General features: G+C 48.5%; 2 protein-coding genes across 8 annotated transcripts; both read left to right on the top strand.

The window, feature by feature from the left end:
• The first annotated feature begins 417 nt into the window (after positions 1-417).
• LOC120905614 (STAM-binding protein) lies at positions 418-3622 on the top strand. Its single transcript, XM_040316572.1, has 5 exons — positions 418-1678; positions 1767-1879; positions 1960-2059; positions 2801-3178; positions 3263-3622. The coding sequence occupies exons 1-4, from the start codon at positions 686-688 to the stop codon at positions 2858-2860; spliced, it is 1266 nt and encodes a 421-aa protein (XP_040172506.1). The 5' UTR covers positions 418-685; the 3' UTR covers positions 2861-3178; positions 3263-3622.
• A 1304-nt stretch (positions 3623-4926) lies between these two features.
• LOC120905612 (calcium-binding mitochondrial carrier protein Aralar1) lies at positions 4927-17749 on the top strand. Of its 7 annotated transcripts, XM_040316570.1 has the most exons (11): positions 7811-7937; positions 7972-8024; positions 9520-9660; positions 9957-10406; positions 10501-10724; positions 13412-13456; positions 14223-14389; positions 14481-14599; positions 14680-14850; positions 15926-16364; positions 16492-17749. In XM_040316570.1, exons 3-11 carry the CDS (start codon positions 9526-9528, stop codon positions 16755-16757), a joined length of 2016 nt encoding a protein of 671 aa, XP_040172504.1. In that variant the 5' UTR covers positions 7811-7937; positions 7972-8024; positions 9520-9525; the 3' UTR covers positions 16758-17749. The 7 variants fall into 7 exon arrangements, with proteins under 7 accessions (XP_040172502.1, XP_040172499.1, XP_040172504.1 ...); XM_040316568.1 differs by lacking the exons at positions 7811-7937; positions 7972-8024 and adding an exon at positions 4927-5999; XM_040316565.1 differs by having other exon boundaries at positions 7806-8024.
• The last annotated feature ends 380 nt before the right edge of the window (positions 17750-18129 follow it).

Genomic DNA, 18129 nt, shown 5'->3' with positions numbered 1-18129 from the left:
CGGGACTTGACCTCGCACGGATAAGCGAATAACACGGATAATGAGTCAAATGATATATTTTATCACCAATTCCTGATAAGTTTTTGGAAAATTATCTTATATTTTGATAAAAATAACCCAGTTTTTATAAACTTCATGCTTTTTCCACAAGAATATTTGAAATTTGCCTTGAATTATCGGGTCTTTTGTTTTGACAATATGCTCTTTTAACCACTTTTTCAAATATCCTCCTCATAACGAAATGTCACCATTGTATTTAACTGTCATTTCTCAACAGCACGGATAAACGGACAGCCGGATAAAAGGTACCCGGATAAACGGCGCTCCACTGTATTTCAATCAGAAGAAAACCTTAAGCTGTCTAAACTACCCTCACCTGCCTTACAGGCCCGAACAGGCTGCATCGCTCGCGACTGACACATTGGTTTGTTGTTGTTTTGAGTCGGATGCATTTGTCACTGCGGCAGCTCCGCGAAGAGCATTCATTCCGCCGCCCCACACACCATTGTGGCTGTGCATCCCGCCCGCGACACACCATGGCACCTGCGGCCAGTGAGTAATCGACCCCGAAAGGTAAGCGAGGTCCCCCTTAGTCAGCACGAAAAGAAAGCTACTGCACTCGCCGTGACGCCCAACCACAACGCCGCTAGCCAGTCCTGTTCGTATTCGCGTTGGCGTTAGGAAGATGTCCGCCGCCCAGAAACAGTCGCATCCGGTTGAAATGGGACCGATCGAGCCGCACCAGCGGCTCCAGAAGCTTGTCGCGGACAGCCAGCGGGTGTCGATCGATCCGACCATGCCGATCAATCGGTACTACCGCTCCGGCAACCAGATCGTCGAGACGGCGGACCGCTCGCTGCGCGAGGGTAACCTGGAGAAAGCGTTCACCTTCTATCTGCGGTTCGTGACGATCTTCGTGGAGCTGATACTGGAGCACCCGGGGTACAGGTCGGTGCCGCCGGCGGACAAGCAGCAGACGAAGGAGAAGATTAAGAAAATCATGCCGCGGGCGGAAGAGATCCGGTCGAAGCTGCTGGAGAAGTACACCACCGAGTATCGGCTGTATCTGAAGCAGCTCCAGCTGCAGGCCGAACAGGAGGAAAGGGAAGGCGAAGCGCGGAAGGCAGCTGCGGCGGCGGCAGCGGCAGCAGCAGCGGCTGCAGCCGCAGCCGCAGCGGCCGCAGCGAAATCGGCGGACCAGCAGCCCACCACGTCGTACGCGCCGAGCGCCCCACCGAGCCACGTGGCCGTCATCACCGACACGGACGCGAAGCTGATCGATCAGGTGCTGTACCCGAGCGACTTCCTGACCGACCGCAGCCAGGCAACCGGATTGCCCAGCACCGGATTGCTGCTTGCCGGCGAGGAGGGCCGCCGGTTCGACCGGGCGCTGAAACCGACCGCACCGACCGGCGCTACAGCGGGCGGCGGGTTCCGGTCGATCGTCGTGCCGACCGACACGATGCAAAAGTTTCTCGAGCTGGCCGCCGCCAACACGGCCGCTAACCTGGAAACGTGCGCGATACTGGCGGGCAGCCTGGTGCAGGCCCGCTTCACCATTACCCATGTGATATTTCCAAAGCAAAGCGGCACCTCGGACAGCTGCAACACGATGAACGAGGAGGAGATTGCGGTCGTGCAGGACCGGCACAATCTCATCACGCTCGGGTGGATACATGTAAGGATGATGCCGATGAAGCTTGGCGACGCCTTTTCGTCTATTTCCGTTGCGTTTATTTGTTTGCATTGTTTCGCTACCGTTTCAGACACACCCGTCGCAGACGGCATTTCTTTCGTCGGTCGACCTGCACACCCACTGCTCCTACCAGCTGATGCTGGAGGAAGCGATCGCGATCGTCTGCTCGCCAAAGTATCGAGAGTAAGGGCGCACCACACACGCTTCCGATGGCACTTTTTTCTTCGACTGTTTGCCATGATTAATTCTGTCCACCTTTACAGAACTGGCTTTTTCAATCTCACACCGCACGGGATGGATTCGATATCGCAGTGCCGACAGACGGGATTCCATCCCCATCCCGCCGGTCAGCCACTGTTTACGGTAAGCGTTAGCGTTGCTTTCGAACTAGTGATGGAAAAAATGAAGTTTTCGTCGGAATCGATTCCGGATTTTTAACTGGAGGTTCGCTAACTGGAGTGATTTTCAGTTAAAAAACACGAAACATCCGGAATCGCATGAAGAGAAATTAATCGCAAATGTCCATGTTTCACTCAAATTTAGGATCTTTTGTTAGTTATCATTTTACGTCATCACACGAATTACTATCAACATAAAGGAAAAAAAAGTTTGAGATGTTTATTCAAGTCAACGCCAACGAAAATAGTCAATCCATAGAAACGTCACTCCAGTTAGCGAACATTGTTCACCAACTGGAGTATGTTTACCTCTCAGTTACCGGTCGTAGTATGTCTGAAATCAGTTTCCAGAATCGATTCCTTAATCGGAATCAGAATCGGTTCTGGAATCAGAATCAGGTCCGGAATCGAAATCGGCGTCGAAATGGAGTCGGTTTCGACATCTCCATAAGAATAGGCGTTTGGATCCTATGCTGCTGCGTATTGATAGCCGCAAAGAATCAAAATTTTCTTGTAAACGATCCATCCTCATGGAAGATTATCGGACTAATTTTGCTTCTGAAACCTCTTATTTCAATTCAAGAACTGTTTCTCATCCCGAAGCTAATTCCAATTCTGGAGTCAATTTTGATTCCGTTTCCGGAGCAAATTGTGATTCCCAGGTTAATTTTCTAACTCGTTACCTCTCTTCTGCGCCGTGTTTCAGGAAGCTCAACACATCGTACTGAGCGACAGCGTGGCGGCCCGAGTGATTGACCTGCGATAAATTATTAAGTGTACTTATATGCTTAAACGAGGGCAATGGGCTCTACGCACACAACCGGAAGTCGTGTCCGTGAGAGAGAGAAAATAAAACGATGGAAAGAGAGTAGGGACCCAGAGAAGGAGAGTTAAAGGAAAATAGACAAAATGCTAGCCGGCAACAAAAAAAAAAATTAATTACCAGCTGTGTGTACCAACGCTTATACTCGTATCATTGTTGATGAAAATCGCCTGTTTGCGCTCACGCCCTCCCCTAGCTTTGCACAACAACCGTTCACGGCAAGCGTGTTTGGCACAACAAAAAATAAAAATAAAAGAAAAAGTATGTACATGTCTCTGTTAAGAAAATCCCTGCAAAGCAACGAAAGCAACTCGTTTCATGATTATGTTTCTTATCTATTCACAGCGTGCAAAGAAGCTACGGTTTGGAGCTGCCGGTAAGGCCTCACAGCGCTTTCCAGCAGGGCGGCCACAACCAATTTCAGCATGAGCCTGTGTTTGGCGGGTAAGGTTTGAGTCATGTGCGTTTTTTGCGAACCCGCCCGAACGCGCTTCATCCTCGACACGGGGCACGCACGCCGAAAATCTCCGACCATCACCATCCCAGCACGTGAGCGAGCGTGTTCACAGTATTGGGCAGGAAGAAAGATAAGCGTCAGATGCGATAGAAAGGAGCAAACAAACAAGAAAAACGCGTGTTAGGGTTAGCAATAATGCAAGTTTAAAATATATATATATATATGTATGTATGTATACATGTACAACACACCGCTATCGGGTTCTGAACCATGTTCGGATGCTAAGGAAAGGATGGTTAAAGGCTTCCTTATGGAACGGGGTGAGATTGAAATCGAAACACGGCCTGCCGTATCAACAGTGCCGGGCTGATATAGTGTGGTTGCCGGTACGCTGCCACGGTCGCTATCAGTTATGACCCCGCGATAGCGCTGCGGTTCGTGCGGGCTCACTCCGTTTCGAATGAGCTGTCTCCGCTGGTGACGAAACGGTAACCGACGATGACAGGCTGCTGCAGCAATGTACAAAACTTGGAACGCGATTTAAATGGTGACATACACAGTATTGGTGGGAACTCGGAATCGGACCTACCCGATTCCGATTCTGTGTTTCGAAGCCAATTCCGGAGTCGATTCCGGATGCGATTCCGGAGTCGATTCCAGAGAAGATTCCGGAAACGATTCCGGAAACGATTTCGGAGCTGATTCTGGAGTCGATTACGGAGTCGACTCTGAGACTGATTCCGGAGTCGATTCCGGAGACGATTCCGGAGTTGACTTCGGAGCCGATTCTGCAGTTGACTTCGAAGCCGATTCTGGAGTCGACTCTGGAACTGATTCCGAAGTCAACTTTGGAGCCGATGCCGGAGTCGATTCCGGAGCCGATTTCGAAGACGATCCAGAGTTGACTTTGGAGCTGATTCCGGAGTCATCCCCGGAATCGATTTCGCGATCACAGTTAGCTCCGGATTCGGATCTGACCTGGGGATAGCAATTAGCCCCGGTTTTATAGTGTTACATACAGCCTATTGTCTCCAGAATTGGAATTAGCTCCGGAATGAGAATCGGTTCTTGACTTAAAATAAGAAGTTCCAGAAGCGAATTTAGTCCGGTAATCTTCATGAGAATGATCGTTTACAAGTAAATTTTGATTTTTTGGGCCCAAACGCTTATTTTCATGGAGATGCCTAAACCGACACCGTTTCGAAGCCTATTCTCATGTCGGAGTCAATTCTGGAGCCGATTCCGGTTCCGAAACCAATTCCAGAGCCGAATCCAATTCCCAAGCCGACATCTGGAATCGATTCCAGAAAACTTCGAAACTTGCCGGAATCGATTCCGACAAAAAAATCATTTTTCACATCACTAGTACACAGCATGCAAACTGCCAGACTATAAATCTCCATTTTTGTTAAATTTAATTTGGAGATCTATTTTCCAGCACACACACGCGCGCCTCGGTATCGTCCCGGAGGCTGATTGCAACAGTTTTGACAGTTGCGCTTTGGAAGTTGTTCACGTTCGCCATTTGACAGTTGGCGACGTCGCGAACCGGACGAAAACAATAGCAGGGGTGCCAAAACCCGCCGCCCCACGTCGCTGGAGAAACCGTCCGGCCCGGTTGTTTTTCGCTTTTTGTTTCGCACACGTAAACCTTTAATCAGCTCCGGCACACACACACGCACACGCATACACGTTTTATTGTGTAAAAAGAGCGACAGAGAGAGAGAGAGATAGAGAGAGCTGTATAGAAAGACAGCGATTGAGTGAGAGGGATGTGGGCTGTGGTACGGGTGCGCTTGGCAGTTCAAATCTAGCAGGCGATTAGCACGGCCACCGCAGCCAGGATTCTGAGCCCATTCCATCACGCTCGTGTGTCTGCACGCTGGGAAGCCGAGTTTCAAGTCCGGTTTGGTCCGCTTAGACTCCGCGCTTTTTTATTCAGAGCGAACGGTGCAACGGAACGGTGGGGTGGTGGGAGAGCAGCAGCCAATAAGCAAAAAGAAGAAGAAGAAGAAAAAAACATCAGCCAGCCAGCCCTGCAACAGCAGAAGGAGCAGAGCACAGGCACACACAGGCGCGCACGTCTGTTATTTCGATTGTTCCTTCCCACTCCCATCCCCGTTTGCCCTTCTGCGAACGGACCTCCGTGACGCTTCCAGCACGGGGGGAGAAACTCGTGCACTGTGTGTGAGTGGTGTGTGAGTGATTGTGTGTCGGGAATATCGTGAAAAAGGGAGCAGCGAGACGTTCGCCAGCAGCGATCAACAAAAGAAAAACAAAGTCGACGTGTTTCCAGTGACTTCCGCCAGGCGTGACACCGCACCACGCAGCAAACGTCGCTGATCCAACGTCAGATTTCGTCGCCGAGGTCGGTGCTGATTACGTTCTGCCTCTCCTCCGTGTGAGCCGTGTGCGATAGCCGGAGCTCCCGGAGAAGCGAGCAAGTGTGTGTGTGTGTGAGCTGTGTCCGGTACCGGGCAAAGATAGGACAGGAGGGCACACGGTACGCAGCGGCTCAACAGAAACATCTACTGCAATCCCCCAACATATCCGAACAAACACACGACGACTGGCAGCGACGACACGGCAATCATCATGAAGCTGGAATCGCGACCAATCACGGAGGTAACTGGGACGAGGGAGGAGCGCGTGGTGGGGGCTAGGGGTAACAAGGTCACAGTAAGGATGTAAGACAGTTTCGACAGGCAGCAAGCATGCATTACAACATTAGGGAGCAAAAGAGGACACGTGTATTGATTCTGGGGTGTGTTTGTGTGTGTCCCTGAATAGTGCAAAAAGTGGCGAGCAACAAAACCCTCCCCAAAAACAACCGGGTTGACCTTCCCAAATCTTAATCTCCCCCCTTTCCCGGACTCACTGCCTAGATGTTCTAGATGTCAAACTGTCAACCGTCCGTTGCTTCCGGCCCTTTCTGTGGAGGAGTACGGTTTAAGGCCAGTGGTTGACTCACCGACTCAGGAACAGAACGGGGAGGGGTTGTCCATCAGCATCAACGGATAACGGGGGCTTATTTGACGGTTTTTTGTCATTTTATCTCGCCGCGGTGTCGGCGGTATTGATTTGATTGAAGAAGAGCGGAGACACACGCTGATCGATCACGTCGGCTGACCGACTGACTGGCTGTGGGAAAAAGTAAGCTGGACGGAGAGGCTGGAGGAGCAGTGTCGTCCGCTGGAGCACCGATGCGGGCGCCACTAGCCCCTCTTCTCGCCCCCCTGGGAGGGTGCATCGCCCTTACTAACGCGAGGGCCCTCTGGTGGTGATGGTGGTCGTTGTTGATGCCTTGCACACCCTATCACCGCTCCGGTTACTTTAAGGTCAGCTGTGACGTTCGAGTGACGGTTGTTGTTTCTATGTTGTTGTTGTTGTTGTTGCACTCATTAGAGCGCCGACGCCGCACGGTTGGACGGTGTGCGAACGGGGTGTATGTTTGCCTGTCTGTGCCAGCCCTTCTTATCGGCACATATTTTACTCGCTGCGCCTTACAAAACACGGGACCTTCCTTGAGGATGTTTGCCATCATCTTTCCAGTTACAGGGTGATTCAACAAAGTTTTTTTATCTTTTTTTTTTTGCAAGGCAAATGCGGCTTGCATGTGTGCCCTTTGGACGTTCGCACTTGATTTATCCAATCTAGCGAGCAGCGGTTATCTAACCAGCGCGTACTGTGTGTCTGTGTGCAGGCTCCCCATTTCCAATTGTCCAGCAAGGAAAGCAAGGCAAAAAAGGGCATCAAGTTGATATCAATTTTGTCGCCCTTTACCGACCGTCATCACCACACCAACACACCGGAGAGAACGGGTCAGGTCACCTTGCGCGTTGCTACCTCGGTTTAGCTGCTTAAAGCCTAACACACACACGTGTTCCACACGCTTTTTGGGAAACGTCCGACAGTAATATCTCTTTGCCATCTGAAACACCGGCCAAGATTTGCGCGGCATTGCTTACGCAACACGTGTGACTGCACCAACGGGTCAGGCACGGAAATTCGCACACACAGACAGACAGGGGAAGACAGCGCGCGTGCTCGCTTATCCCAAAGATAGACGCGCGCGCGCGCGTCCCATATCCAGCTCTTCCTGCGGCAAGTTCACGCACCGCGTACGTGATGCTGGTGCGCAAGCGCCGAGCAGCGACGCTGCGAGATTGCACCACGCAAGAACGCGCCCGGTTCGCGAAGGTCGCGAAGGTGCGGATCTTGAAAGAGCTCTGTGTGTGTGTGTTTGGGAGGTATGTGTAGAAGAAGCTTATGTTTAAGGGTGGAACAGCGAAAGGGGGATTCTGTGGATGCGTCAATAATTTGCTTGTGTTACAAGCTATAGAGAGAGGGAGAGAGACAGAGAGAGAGAGAGAGAGAGAGAGAGAGAGAGAGAGAGAGAGAGAGAGAGAGAGAGAGAGAGAGAGAGAGAGAGAGAGACCACTTATACACAGGCGCGTGCGGAAAACACCTGCGCCTTAGAGGATTTTCCACCAGCCACTCAGTATGCGGCCATTTCCCGCCCAGTATCAATCGCGCGCACCACACACAAGTACAGCGCAAGTAGCGAAGTTTTTCCCAACCAGAGAGAAATTTGCTGAAGGGAAGAGAGAGAGAGAGACAGAGAAAGAGAACAGATTCTGGCAAAAAACGGTCCGTCCGATGTGCTGATTAGTTTAATCTCTCTTCCCGTTTTGTGTTGCGGATCCATCCGTCTGTTTCATACGATCCTACGCAAAACAACTTCCCCTCTGATTTCTGTCACTACTTGTGGGTCCTTGTGTGTCGGCTGCCTGGTGGCTGGAATTTTCACTGCATCTTAGCGATCCTTTCCCCGTACCTCAGTGCAAAACCCGGGCCCTCTCTACGATCGTACCTTTTTCGAAGTGAACTTTCTTCTGTTTTTGTGTGCTGACCGGTCTCGTATCTTGTGTGTGTGTGCGTGTGTGTTTGTGTGTTCTTGTGCGTGCCGAAGTTTGTGCGTGTCCTTGTGTATCTAAAAAACCACTCCACCAACGAACCCACCCACCCCCACAACCCCATCACCATGACTAATACGGCCGCCAAAGAAAGGGCCTCCGACGAAAAGGATGTCAAAGTGTGTAACATCATAACTGTTTTGAGGCTGCTGCTGTGGTGTTCGGGGTGACCCTCTCAGCAACCTTTACTTATATAAGCTTCCCTCTCCCACACTTCCCTCAAAACCGTAGCATTGTTGCGTAATGGCGACCATGATAGTAGCAAAATTGAAAAGTAAAAGAGAAAACAAAAATCCACAAATTATTGTTTTCTATCTGCCTGCAAACGGCGGGGGAAAAGGAGAGTGGCAAGCGGGTAGTGTTGGGTAAATCAGATTCAGATTCTTGAATCTGAATGATTCTTTGGTATGATTCATTGAATCTGAATCTTGGTTGGAAAGATTCATGAATCTCAAAGATTCACGAATCTCAAGAATTCATGAATCTCGAAAGATTCACGAATCTCGAAAGATTCACGAATCTCGAAAGATTTATAAATCTCTAGGGATTCATGAATCTCAAGGGATTCATACATCTCTAAAAAATCATCTAGCCCGAGCTTTTTATTATTCTTCTTTTTGTCGTAACAACCTACGTAGTCATGCCAGCCTATAAGGCTTTCGAGACTTCTTGGAAAGTACCACGGAGCCGGATAGTTTGTTTTGCTATGGGAAGACGGTCCAGCGAGGCTTGAATCCACGACGGGCAGATTTTAGGTGGGATTGGGCTAATGCAATATTTAGGAAATCATACATCTCTAAAGATGCATGAATCCTTAGATATACATATATGGATTTTAAAGGATTTATGAATCTTTGATGGTTTATGAAACTTTGAAGATTCGTGAATCTTTAGAGATTTATGCATCTTTAGAGATTCATGAATCTTTGAATATTCAACTCGAGATTCAAATCACTGATCACTGAAGATTCATAAGAATGAATCTCAACGAAAGATTCATGAAACCCAACACTACAGGCACTACAGCAGGCGGGATCGCCACCGAGCCACGAGCTGACGTTGTTGACACTGAAAAATTCACACCTCGCAACTAACAGCCGAGCTCAAATTGACCTGTTCTCACGTTTCCCATCATTTTCACACTCTTTTTTTTTGTATCCCTCTTTCAGAACCCGATGCATATAAAGCGTGCCTCCACCGAGAAGCTGCGTGAAATCTTCGGCAAATATGCGACCCAACAAATCAATGGCGAACCGTACATGACCAGCGCAGACTTCGTCCGAAGCTTTCTCGGACAATCGTACAATGAGGTGACTGGATTGTATCGTCGTGTCAAACCTAGCACTTTTTGTTTTGTTCTGTTTGTGCTCGCACCGGGAAACACGTGCATGCCACGTGCACATTCGTCATCAATCAATCAGCCCCCTCCTCACTTTTTTTTTACTACAATCTGACATTACTACAATCAAACCATCGCCCAACGTGCAATAGTGTGTTTCCTCGTCCCGAGCCATGCCACGGATTACGTTTCCGCAACGGCGCCACGCCGAATTCGCCCGCGGCCTCTTTGTTTTTTTCTCACCCTGTGCGTTTGTTTTCGTTTTAGGAATCCATCAAACTGATCGCCGGCATTGCCGACACGAGCAAGGACGGGCTGATCTCGTTCGCCGAGTTTCAGGCGTTTGAGGGGCTGCTCTGCACCCCGGACGCCCTGTACAAAACCGCGTTCCAGCTGTTCGACCGTAACGGCAACGGCTCGGTCACGTACAGTGAGTTTGTCGATGTATTCAAAAAGACAGATCTGCACGCTAAAATCCCGTTCAAACTGGACGGCCCTTTCATACAGCTTTACTTCGGCAAGGACCGCCAGCGGGTGATCAATTACGTCGAGTTTAGCCAGTTTTTGCACGACTTCCACGAGGAGTGTGCGATGGAGGCGTTCCGCCTGAAGGACACCTCCGGCTCCGGGTTTATCTCGGCGCTCGACTTTCAGGACATTATGGTGAACGTGAAGAAGCACCTGCTGACGAGCGAGGTGCGGGATAATCTGATCGCGGTAAGTGGTGCGCACCGGGCTAACGCTCGTGGCAACATTTATAATCGATGGCTGTTTTTTTTTCTCGCTTCCATCCCGGGCCCACCACCGGCAGGTTACCGAGGGGCACCGGGTAAGCTTTCCCTACTTTATGGCATTTAACTCGCTGCTCAACAACATGGAGCTGATCAAGCGCATTTACCTGAACGCGACCAGCGGCAACCGGGCGGAACCGATCACCAAGGACGAGCTGCTGCACTCCGCCCAAACGATGAGCCAAATTACGCCGCTCGAGATCGACATCCTGTTCCAGCTGACCGGCGTCATCCATCAGAGCGGGTACGTGGGGACTAACCGATGGGGGTGTAAACAGCGCGGGATCACTAACCAAACCCTGCCTCCTCCTCATCCCCGCAACACGCCACAACACATCATCATCCCTGGCGTTGTACAGTAGTGTTTTCCCCTCACCCATGTCCTAACCCGTCGCCGGACTCCGCCACTGTCGCGGGTTTTCCAACTGTGTTAGTCTGTACTAATTCTCATGCATCCTCACGTTTGCGCTTTTTGGTTGTCCCGGTTTACTAACCAGTGCTGCAAAATGTCACTATCAATGCCATACAAAAATCTGACTGAAACAAAATCCATGTCAGCGTCACGTACTCAATTGTGATAACCAGAGGTGATACTCAAAACGAGCGGTGTGTCTATTACATGCTTGGTGACATTTTTGCGACCAACACTTGGTCAGTCACTATGTCATGGCCTTTTTTACTTTGATCAGTTCTGAAAAATATCCCTGTTATAGTCATGACAAATTATGCCTGAAACAAAATAATGTTAACGTCACGAGCTCTATTGTAATGATCAGAGGTGAGGCTCAAACAGTTGGTGCGACCATCACATGCTTGGTGATATTGTGTGCTACCAACTCTTGGTCAGTCACTTGGTCGCGACATTTTGGTTGGTGTTGGTGATCATCACGATAGTTATAGGAAATATGCGGTGCGTGTGAGTGGTTCATGTGCATGTTTTCTCGCTCTGTTTGACCCGACAGACAATCAAAGCACATAGAGCGAGAAAGCATGCTCATTTTGATGCATGGGACCACACGCCCAGTATATTCCAAGAATGTCGTGATTATCATAGGGAGAAAATGTCATGACCAAATGAGTGACCAAAAATTTGGTGCTAAACAAAATGTCATCAAGCATGTGATTAGATCACCAACTATTTTAGTCTTACCTCTGATCATCTCAGTTGTGTACGTTTGCTGATTTGAGCTTCGTTTCAGTCATGATTGTTGACTGACATTTGGCAGCATTGTTCACAGGCAGAAAAAGTCATGATAATGCACTTTCATTGAGTATCAGCAATGAGCATCAAGCTACCAAGGATATGTTCATTGTTTTCGTTGGCATCTCGTGATGCTCATGTCATTTTGCAGCACTGTTACTAACTGCCCTGGTCCTCGTCTTTCATACCTGTCCGTGTCCTGTCGAGTGTGTTTCGCTGCCCACTTTCAAACTGCCCTGCCAACCTAACAAGTGAGGCCGATTTGAACTAGTTTTAATTTACACCTAGTAAACGGGCGATGGTCGAGGGCGGAGCCGGCCGGAATTTGTAGAACAAGAGAACCGGAAACACCATCGACCAACGTTTCTCCCAGCGGTACTGTATGATAGCCCTGGCATTCTCCAAACTCACCTCACCCTCTTCCCCCTCCCCATCTGCCTTATTTACCCTTTCACCTCTCCCCCTCCTCCTCCTCCTCCTCCTCCTCCTCCTCCTCCTCCTCCTCCTCCTCCTCCTCCTCCTCCTCCTCCTCCTCCTCCTCCTCCTCCTCCTTCTTCTCTCCAAGGCCTTTAGCTCTTTTCTCTCTTTCTATCTATTTCTATCTCTCTCTCCTCATAATATGTTGTTGCACCGTTGACCATCAGCCGTCGTCGTCGTCGCCCTCGTTCGTCCTCGCCATCACTGTTGCCATCGTCTGCCTTCATTCATCACATCATTTACTGTTGCATATTGTTTCCCAACCGCAATGTAATAGATACAAATTTAGTTCCAACAAAACACAGCAAATGTTCCGTGTGTTGCCTGTGGCGTGCGATGTGTTGGTTGTAAGGAATGGGTCTACAGATAGGGGGCGTTTCCTGCTTTTGTTTGAAGGGAGAGAGAGAGGGAGAGAGAAAGGGGGTCGCTAAGAGTATTGTGCAGCGACACACTCACACATATGCATTCTGGTACTCGTTCACCGTTCGCTCATTATGGTAACACTCTTAAGAATAGAAGAAGAAAAGGTACATAACATCATTTATACACACTTCTACTCTACTACTGTTTACTGCTACTAATAGAATTACTTCTACTATTACTACTACTACTATTACTACACTCCGCTGTGTGACATTGTGGTTCTTTCTTTAAATTGATTTTATTTTCGTTTCATTTTACTTTTTGTTAAACGTTTTTTGTGTGTTTATTTTTGTTTGGTTTCGTTCAAACCATTTATAACGTTTCTTTACATATTTGAATGTTGCTGCATAATGTCAGTCACAAAAATCAATTTCCAATCTCTCAATAGAGAAAAAGAGAGAGAGAAATAGGGTGATAAAATGAAATAAAATCAAACTTCTCCTAGAACACACAAAACCAGAACCCCAAATGAAAACATCTCTCTATCCAAACATCACAATTTTATGGAGCGATCCACACCGGTCCTCTACGACTCTTATTATGTCTGACACACATACACGTGTGTGGTTTGTTGCCGACATTGTTGAAATGTTATCATATGTTTCTCTTTCTTTTTTCTTCCCGTTTTTTCTCTCTTTTATATTTATCATGCGCACACACACTAAAACAAACCGACACCTTCCTGCCTTCGAAACTTGCGAAAACCTTGCTCGCTCCACCGTACTCGAAAACCTCCGAATACGAAAATCAAATCCCGAAACTCGCCACTACTAACCCGAAAATACTAATGCACGCGTGTCCGTGGTTTTTGGTGGTTGTCGTTTACATAGTACATCCATTTGGCGGCGGCATAGCAAAACGATAGACAAAAATAGGCAAGTGGAAAAATCAAAACCCAACCTCCTCGACAATCAATTTTTTAAAATTCCCCTACAAGTTTTGCCAAGTTTTTACCCTACTTTCCCCACAATTTAGAGACAAACATATGTGTGTGTGTTAAAGAATCAGAAATGGCACAACTTTCTATACAAAAAAAGAAGAAAAAAAAACAAAAAGTAAAAACTGTTTCTTAAGATAATCAAAAAAGAAAGCAAGAGGGACATAGTATAAAAGAAAATATGAAAACAAGCTAAAAACAAACAGAAAAACACAACCAATTCGGCTTTGCTTTTAAATAGTGGCATATATCAGTGGCGCGCGCTGCGCTGGTTTGAATGGATGTAGTGCGCTTGTTTCATGTTCTGCATTGTGTGTTTTATCGTTTGCTTTAATTAATATTTGATTTGTTTTAAATCTTCTCGTTTAACGTACTAATACCATACCAGTGATCTATTTTGATTACTTTCACATGTCAGTGTATGCTTCATGTATATAATTTATATCGCTCATTCGTCTCATTACCGCTTGTTTGTAGAGGCTTTACTAATTGTCGTGTAAATGTTCTACTTTTTTGCTAAGCAATAACAAAAATTTCAACACAGCAATATTAACATAATGGTTTTGCTAGGTTATATGAAATTAAAAAAACAACCTTCAAACATCCGATTTAATACGATGCGCTAATGTTTCTTTTCTGTTGCCTTTCCTTTGTACAACAATGTCAAAAAAAAAAAACAATCAAAAAACAAAAACGATCGACAGACGGATCGTGTACAATGATCTTAGCAACATTGCGCCGGAACATTACATCAAAAACATCACCCACCGGCTAGCAGAAATCAAAGCCGTTGAATCGCCCGCCGACCGATCCTTCCTGATACAGATGCTCGAGAGCACGTACCGGTTCACGCTCGGATCCGTCGCCGGCGGTAAGTAGTACATAACCAACAACCACCTGTGTTCCGAAAATTATAGCATTAACATCTCACTCCTCTTTTTCTCTGCTTTCCGGCACTGCAGCGGTCGGTGCTACGGCCGTCTATCCGATCGATCTGGTGAAGACGCGAATGCAAAACCAGCGCACCGGGTCCTTTATCGGCGAGGTGGCCTACCGGAACTCGTGGGACTGCTGCAAGAAGGTAGCGACCGGTTGGGCTAGTGGGCGGACGATATGAACCTAAAATGGGAACCTTCCCGCACTTTCTTGCGCTCTCCGCAGGTCATCCGGCACGAAGGCTTCCTGGGGCTGTACCGTGGGCTGGTGCCGCAGCTGATGGGCGTCGCGCCCGAGAAAGCAATCAAGCTGACGGTGAACGATTTTGTGCGCGACAAGCTGACGGACAAGCAGGGCAACATTCCGCGCTGGGGCGAGGTGCTTGCCGGCGCTTGTGTAAGTAGACCCACGGCCAGTACTGCAAAATTTCATGAGCATCACGAGATATTCACCAACGAAAACAATGAACATATCCGTGGTAGCTTGATGCTCATTGCTGATACTCAATGAAAGTGCGTCATGACATGCCGAACACGACATGCAAATGCTTAAGCCCAACGCGATACTCTGATTGACAAGCTGATCTTAATGCTGGCGCAAGCATAATCATGATTTTTTTCTGGCTGTGAACAATGCTGCCAAATGCCACTGTTTCAGTTACCAACAACCATGACTGAAAAGAAGCTCAAATCAGTTAACGTATACAACTGAAATGATTAGAAGTGAGACTCAAACATTTGGTGGAAAAATCACATGCTTGATGACATTTTGTTTAGCACACAACTCTTGGTCACTCTCACGAACACGAAATTTTCTGTCGGTGATAAACACGACATTCTTGGAATATACTTGGCGTGTGGTCCCAGGCAACAAAATTAGCATTCTTTCTCGCTCTGTCAGTTTTGTTTGTCTGTTGGGTTAAACAGAGCGAGAAAACAAACTCATTTTGATTCTTGGAACCACTTGCAAGCACCGCATATATCCCATGACTATCATGATGATCACTGACAGAAAACGTCGCGACCAAGTGACTGACTAAGAGTTGAAAATGTCACCAAGCATGTGATGGTCGCCCTAACTGTTTGAGCCTCACCTCTGATCATCACAGTAGAGTTCGTGACCTGACGTAACATTATTTTGTTTCGGTCGGAATTCGTTATGACTATGTCAGTGACATTTTTCAGAACCGATCACAGTAAAAAAAAAAAAGTCATGACATAGGGACTGACCAAGCGTTGGTCGCAAAAATGTCACGAAGCATGCTTTGGTTACACCAATCTTTTTGAGTATCACCTCTGATTATCACAATTGAGTACGTGGCGCTGACATGAATTTTGATTCAGTCAGATTTTTGTATGACATTGACAGTGACAGTTTGCAGCACTGCTCACGACCCGCGAACTATTGAAGCACATCGATATGATGGCTCTATCCATTTTCTCTTCTCCTTGTCGCCCAAAACAAACTGTAGGCTGGTGGATCGCAGGTCATTTTCACCAACCCGCTCGAGATCGTGAAAATTCGGCTACAGGTGGCGGGCGAGATTGCGGGCGGTGCGAAGGTCCGCGCGCTCAGCGTGGTCCGCGAGCTCGGCCTGTTCGGGCTGTACAAGGGAGCGCGGGCCTGCCTGCTGCGCGACGTACCATTTTCCGCCATCTACTTCCCGATGTATGCCCACACGAAGGCGGCGTTCGCAGACGAGGAGGGCTACAACCATCCGCTGACGCTGCTGGCGGCGGGTGCGATCGCCGGCATACCGGCAGCCTCGCTCGTGACGCCGGCGGACGTGATCAAGACGCGTCTGCAGGTGGTCGCCCGCTCCGGCCAGACAACGTACAGCGGGGTGATGGATGCGGCTAGGAAAATCATGGCCGAGGAGGGTCCGCGTGCCTTTTGGAAGGGAACTGTCGGTAGGTTGCACGTTTGCTCGGTTGATTTGCGCCACTTCAGCCGCCCAAATGCGCGCTCTCCATGGTGCTAATCATTGACACATTTCCTTTTCTTTTTATTCTTCTTGCGCTCTTTCTTCGACCACAGCCCGCGTGTTCCGTTCGTCGCCCCAGTTCGGCGTCACGCTGGTGACGTACGAGCTGCTGCAGCGCATGCTGTACGTCGACTTTGGCGGTTCGCGACCGGCCGGCTCGGACGTGGCGAAGGCGAAGGTCGACGTGGCACGCGTCAACCCGGACCACATCGGCGGCTACCAGGCGGCACTGCCCATGCTGAACGGCATCGAGACCAAGTTCGGCCTCAGTCTGCCCCGCTTCGGCGCGCCCGCGGCCGTGAAGCGTCAGGCCTCATGATAAGGCTCCTCCCTGCTGCCGTCCCGGATGACTGCCTTTCCCCCCGGGGGGAGACGTGCGAACCGGCGCCGCTCTAGTTACGATATCGAACTTCCTACCACGAGAAAACAAACCAGAACTACAAATATATCTAGTACGACTATTACGATTACTACTACTACTACTGCTGCTGCTGCTGCTACAGCTACCACCACACACTGCTGCTGTTGCGACAACCCACTACCGCGTGCTAGTAACGTTAACTGTTCAAACGAATTTATCTCTCACCTAACGGCACACAGGCCCTTGCGCTCACCTTGTACCGGGAAAGCAATTATGGAATTGAACCCAGCCACAGCCTCCATCTCTCCCATTGACACGGTGGACCGTTTATTTCTTTTTTTCGTTTTTACCCTTTTCCACGAACATTTATTGGAACGCATTTTTATACCGACTGCCTTATTTCCTTACATCGGGGTTGTTTTTTCCTTTTTCATTGACATCAATCATTGACGCAGCAGAGGGGAGAGACGCGGGCATGAGCTGGGAGGTATTCCGGGAGGTTCGCGGAAGACAACAGGTAGCAGCTCAAACCTCGTCTCGGCATTTCGACTCTTTTCGGCACATTCTGGTACTGCATTTGCACGTGACACACATCACACACCCCATGCTCACACAGTTACTGGCAACTTTAAACCAGCGATATACATTTAAAACACACACACACACACACATACATACAGACGCAAAAAAAGGATTCTTACCTCCGCGCGTGTGTTTGTGTGTGTGCTTGTTTGTGGAAGGAACGCATTATAACCGTGCACTGTAGTGAAAGTGGGAAAATGAACGCGAGGAAGTAAAGCAAACAAACAAACAAAAACCGGGAGATCACTACAAACTACAAAACATGGAAAACTACAAACGGGAAAACTGCAACAGAATCACCTCATCGCTACATAGTCCGATAAGTAGACAAATAAAAGTATGATAACTAATAAGGAGAGAAGCTTTAATCATTGATACAAACCAGCTGTAAACGCTTTGTTTTATTTACTCGGGCAATTGGTTGGTTGATGGTGACTGGAGGGTTGGAAAATGTGGGCTGGATTGTTGTTTCGCCTTGTTTGACTGTTGACATTTGCCTTGCCTCTCTCTGCACAGGAATTGACTAGAATGCTCGGGAGAATAGTGCTCTGGCCAAGCACTGCAGACTGCTTAACTGCGCTCTGTGGAAAATCTGGTACTATTTATAACTTCCCTACCGTAGATTGCGACCCAGTTTGGGGTGAGTGGGTATGACGGCCACTAGAAATTGGAATCGAAGCGGTACGCCCCAAACCCTTCTGCTGTCTGCTGGTGCAGGGAGATTCGCTTGGAAGTTGGTATACGGCAG

The sequence above is a fragment of the Anopheles arabiensis genome, chromosome X, assembly GCF_016920715.1.
Source record: "Anopheles arabiensis isolate DONGOLA chromosome X, AaraD3, whole genome shotgun sequence".
Taxonomy (NCBI): Eukaryota; Metazoa; Arthropoda; class Insecta; order Diptera; family Culicidae; genus Anopheles; species Anopheles arabiensis.
This window is presented reverse-complemented; position numbering and strand designations above follow the sequence as displayed.

Coding starts and splice junctions, on each gene's coding strand:
- LOC120905614 (XM_040316572.1), top strand. CDS start 686: ATGTCCGCCGCCCAGAAACAGTCGCATCCGGTTGAAATGGGACCGATC. Junction 1,679..1,766: donor TCACGCTCGGGTGGATACAT/GTAAGGATGATG, acceptor CTACCGTTTCAG/ACACACCCGTCGCAGACGGC. Junction 2,060..2,800: donor CCGGTCAGCCACTGTTTACG/GTAAGCGTTAGC, acceptor GCCGTGTTTCAG/GAAGCTCAACACATCGTACT.
- LOC120905612 (XM_040316565.1), top strand. CDS start 7,878: ATGCGGCCATTTCCCGCCCAGTATCAATCGCGCGCACCACACACAAGT. Junction 10,725..13,411: donor GGCGTCATCCATCAGAGCGG/GTACGTGGGGAC, acceptor TCGTTTACATAG/TACATCCATTTGGCGGCGGC. Junction 16,365..16,491: donor CTTTTGGAAGGGAACTGTCG/GTAGGTTGCACG, acceptor CTTCGACCACAG/CCCGCGTGTTCCGTTCGTCG.